General features: G+C 26.4%; 1 protein-coding gene across 1 annotated transcript; it reads left to right on the forward strand.

The window, feature by feature from the left end:
- Window positions 1-2,230: 2,230 nt before the first annotated feature.
- Window positions 2,231-4,957, forward strand: LOC110622198 (zinc finger protein WIP2). Its single transcript, XM_021766622.2, has 2 exons — window positions 2,231-3,059; window positions 4,243-4,957. Exons 1-2 carry the CDS (start codon window positions 2,442-2,444, stop codon window positions 4,678-4,680), a joined length of 1,056 nt encoding a protein of 351 aa, XP_021622314.1. The 5' UTR covers window positions 2,231-2,441; the 3' UTR covers window positions 4,681-4,957.
- The last annotated feature ends 304 nt before the right edge of the window (window positions 4,958-5,261 follow it).

Genomic DNA, 5,261 nt, shown 5'->3' on the forward strand with positions numbered 1-5,261 from the left:
CACATTGTAAAAAAAATTAATATTTTTAAAAAAAAAATTATGAAAATTTCAATTTTATATTATATATATTATAAAGTAAACACTCAATCATACAGCTGTTAATTTAATCCTTATTTAATTAAAGTTGATAAGACAAAAGTTTATAACCAACTTTATATTTATATTTATATATGGAGAGGTATAAATACATATTCATTAAAAAGTGAAAAAAAATAATATTTTATAATTTTTATTTATTTTTTTATTATTTTAAAATTATTATTATTTTTTTATATATAATTAATATATAAATCGATTATTATAATTCTATTTAATTTTATTTTATTTTAAAATAATTCACATTAATTATTAAAATATTTTTTAATATTTAATAAATTTAATATTTTTAAAAAATATAATTAAAAAATTAATAAAAAAAATAAAATAAGTAAAAATTATAGTACGGAAGGAAGGAAGCTAAAGCTCATATTGTAGGAGTTGGAAGAATATTAATTATGAGCGTTTTGAAAGACTCAGATTTAAGTTTTTTTTTTTTAATTTTATATTTTAAAAAAATTACTTATTTTTATGGAAAAAAAAACATTAAAGTTTAATTTAAAAAATTATATATACTATTAAAGGGAGAGTTACAAATTTAAAGAGATAGCACTCACAGGCTTAGTCTGGTGGTTAGTGCATCTGAGTAAATTTGAGAGATCTCAAATTCGATCTCCACTCCCCATTTAAAAAAAAAATTTAAAGAAATAAATTTCTTATTAACCGTTAGATGGATATGTTTAATTAATAAAAAAATTAAATATATATAAAATTTTGGCTTAACCAAAAAAAATCACAAAGAAAATTTGAAAGGCAAATATAAGTAGAATTATTGAATTGAAAATAAAATTAAGAATTTATTTATGTGCAGAAAATAATTCGTATTTATAAAAAAAATTTAGAAAAATATTTGTTATTATTTAATTTTACTTTAAAAATAAAATATATTAATAAATTTATATATAAAAATGTTAAGAAAAATCTTCAAGGGTAAAAAAATGAAATACTTAAATTTTTTTATTAACAGAAAAATATTTTCTATTAATTAATTTTTTAAACCATTTAAATGCTAAAAATAATAATAATAATAATTGAATTTTTAAATAATTAATATCAAAATTACTTTAATTAAAAAATTATTTGAAGCTAATAAACTTATGAGGAAAAAATTATCAGTAAGACGAAATAAAACTATTCAAAATATTAATAAACTATAATATTTAATAGTCCAATTTTGGAAAGTATAGAATACATAAAAAAAAGTTAAGTGGGAGACTGTTACAAAACCCTTGTCCAATTATGGCAAGAAAAACTTGCCAAGAAGAGATATAAAAATATTAATTTTGAAATGATTAATAATTATTTTATTTATTACTAACACTAGAAAAAAAATTTGTTAAACAATAAAATACTGTATAAATATTTTTTTATAATTATTTTTATTTAAAGCAGCTTAATAATTAAGAAAAATTGTTATTTAATCGTGAAAATTTATTAATTAATGTTTATAATTTTAAAAAATTTATTATTTGATCTTTTAAAATTTTTAATTAAATAATTTTTTTTATATTAAAAATATTTTAGACCTTTTTTATAATAATTAACCGGTAAAACTAACGGAGAAATATTGATAGATTTTTTAAAATTTTAGTATATCTTAATATATTTTTTAAAATTAAAAAAATTATTATTAAATTTGTAAATTTTAAAAAATTATTAATTTATTTTTATTTTAAAATCATTCAATTAACATTGTAAAAAAAATTGAAATTTTTATATTATTAATTTCTTTAATTTTTTTATAAAAAATATTATTAAAATCAATTAATTTTTATTGGATGGACTAAATAATATGACTATTAAAAATTAGAAAAATTAAATAATATATATCTAAAATTATAGAAATTAAATATTATAAATAATTCAAAAGAGTTAAATAATTTTTTTAATAAAAAATTAAAGAGTTGAAGTAACTAATTTTATAAAAAAATAATAATTTAGCTATAAAATTATTAATTAAAAAAATTTTATCCTAGACACATTATATTTTTATAAATAAATCTATTATAATTTTAATATATATAAAATATATATATTAATTAATTAAATGCTTAGAATCTCTCATTCTAATAATGAAAAGAACCTACAATAATATATAATACACTATTCTCTTATACCCTTTCTTTGATAAGGTGATTTTCTCTCTCTCTCTCTCTCTCTCTCGCCTTTACTCTATGCAGTACCAGTGAACTCTCTCTCTCTCTCTCCACTCTGCAGTCTCCACCATCAAACTCTCTTCAGTCATCTTGTACTCTCTCTCTCTCTCTCTCTCTCTCTCTCTCTCTCTCTCTCTATAAAAGCAAACCCACCAAGCAAAACTATTCCTCTCACAAACTTTTTCAACCATGGCTGACCCTTACTCAAATTTCTTCACTGGTTGGTTCAAGTTCAATAATAATAACCCTCTTCATCACCAATCCCCATCTCTGAATCCAACCCCATCAACTCCTCCTCCACAGCTCTCCTACACTCATCACAACTTGTACACAAATCCCTTTACTCTAAACCAAAATCAGACTCCTTCTCCTCACTATCAAAATCCACCTCCTTCTCCTCCTCTCAGAGAAGCCCTACCCCTCTTGAGATTAAGCCCACCAAGGGATCATGACAAAGAACAAGAACAAGGTGACGATGAAGATCAAGAGCAAATGAGTTGCACTGACAAAGATCGTGGGATGAGTTTGTTTTCGTCTAGTGTTAACAATGAAGATGATGATGAGACTGTTACTGTTGCACTGCATATAGGGTTGCCAAGTCCTAGTGCTGCAGAGATGGCCTCTGTGTTGTCTTCTTCGTCGGAGATCACTGATAAAGATGGAGACGGCGATGAATCTGTGTTCCCTATGAGTAGACTCAATAAGGGTCAGTATTGGATCCCTACCCCTACACAGATTTTGATTGGTCCAACTCAGTTTTCATGTCCTGTTTGCTGCAAAACATTCAACAGATACAACAACATGCAGGTAAATTTCATGTCTCTCTCTAAAGACTCCTCCTTTCTAGCCCTTTTTTTCCTTAAATTTTAAGGGGAAAAAAAAAAGAAAGAAAAAGAGCCCATGACTTTGTTTCCAGATTTGAATCTTTAAGTACTGTTTCCAGTATGCTTGGATTCAAAAGAGGAAAAATCAGATTCTGTTTCTCTTCATGGTTTTCTGGAAACCATATTTTATTTTCTGGTTTTTCTTGATTTTTTTTCTTTTTTTTTGCATGGTTATGGGTTTTGGATTTCCAATGAGTCTTTCTGATCAAACTGAGACTAAGATCAGTACCTTGCTTTATGTGATTGAAACAACTCAACCAATGTTCCTTGTGCCTTTAGTACTTAGAAGTTTGTGCTCTAAACAATGACAGGTTGTGTGTGTAGAACTGAAAATTTTGCAGTTCTATCAGGGTCTAAGATCATCTCAATCAAATAATAAATTAAACAACAAAGATTTCAAGGACATCAAAACCCCACCAGAAGGAAAATTTTATATCTTCAATATCTCTATCTCTATTTATTGAGACTAAGAAATGTACACAAGATTAAACTTTTTAAGTCTTTTTCTTCTTTCTCTCTTTTAATAATTAATTAATTTGCAAGAGCAGCTTCCCTTCTTCTCTGCAATTTATGCTGATCTTATAGCAAGATCAATAAACCTAGCCAGTGATCTATCATTTTGGGTAGGAGAAAAAAGGGAGAAAAAAGAAAAATTTTGTGTCCATACTTTCACCAAAGCAAATTCATTTATCTTTATGTAGTGTTTTTCATTTTATTTTCTTTTTTAAATTTAAACAAAATCACAGCAATTGTTCTTTACAAAAAGAAAGTAAAAGGCTTTGCTTTACAATTATGCCTTTGTTATCCATACAAATAAATATAAATATATTCAGAAAACAATTAGTATAATTCTGTTTGAACTCAAAATATGATCTTTTTCAATTCAAAAATTTTAGAGTAAAGATGATTAAGATTTGTATGTACCAGTAAATCCTGCTTTTGTTATATGAGGTTGAAATGCTTCCAAAAATTTTTTGCTTTGGATTTAGTGTATGATTAGAAAGCACTCCCATTTTGTCTTTGCTTTTCTATTTTCTTGGGTAATTTTTGTTTTGTTGGTTTTCAACAAATTATAATTCAATGCATTGTGATTGAAATTGTTGTAGATGCATATGTGGGGGCATGGATCTCAGTACAGAAAAGGGCCTGAATCTCTAAGAGGAACTCAACCCACAGGAATGCTTAGGCTTCCTTGTTACTGCTGTGCTCCTGGTTGCAGAAACAACATTGATCACCCAAGAGCCAAGCCACTTAAAGATTTTAGAACCCTTCAAACACATTACAGGAGAAAACATGGAATCAAGCCTTTCATGTGTAGAAAATGTGGTAAATCTTTCGCAGTGAGGGGAGATTGGAGAACCCATGAGAAGAACTGTGGCAAGCTTTGGTATTGTATTTGTGGATCTGATTTTAAGCACAAGAGATCACTTAAAGATCATATCAAAGCTTTTGGAAATGGCCATGCAGCTTATGGCATCGATGGATTTGAAGAAGAAGATGAACCTGCATCTGAAGTAGAACAAGATAATGAATCCATGCAGTGAAGTAGAAGATCATTAGCAAAAGAATTATCTTAATTTATTTTTAATGATCTTATAGTGGAATTCATATATATATAGCTCAGGCTTTTGAAGTAAGAACTGTAAAAGCATCCATATTTACTTGGAAAGCCACCTTTCTTTCTTTCTTTCTTTCTTTCTTTCTTTTAGTCTTATGCGTTATTAGTTTTCCTTCTTCCTTTTTAGAATTCTAGGATTCTAAAAATAATTGATCATCATGTTAGGGTAATTAACTTCTGTAAATAAATTTTCTTTTCAACTATTTTTGATGGCTTGTCTTTCCTTTTTGTTTTTTTGTTATTACTTTGAAAGTCCTGAATCTTTGTACTTTAGGTGAAAATACAGTTGCAAATGTGAAAACACTTCACAGGTTCACAATGAGAAACTCTGTGCATGTAGAGACACACAGTGAGATCTATGGTTCATGATTTTCAACCTAAAAATTATGATGAAAAATTGTTATTGACTAACATAGAACTATGCTTGAAATTAATTCCCTAGTCCCCAAGCCTGCGTTGAGATGAGATGGTAGCATCTTGTCCCTTGATAAGTGGTTTCAAGTTCAA

This window comes from Manihot esculenta, chromosome 9, assembly GCF_001659605.2.
Source record: "Manihot esculenta cultivar AM560-2 chromosome 9, M.esculenta_v8, whole genome shotgun sequence".
Lineage (NCBI taxonomy): Eukaryota > Viridiplantae > Streptophyta > Magnoliopsida > Malpighiales > Euphorbiaceae > Manihot > Manihot esculenta.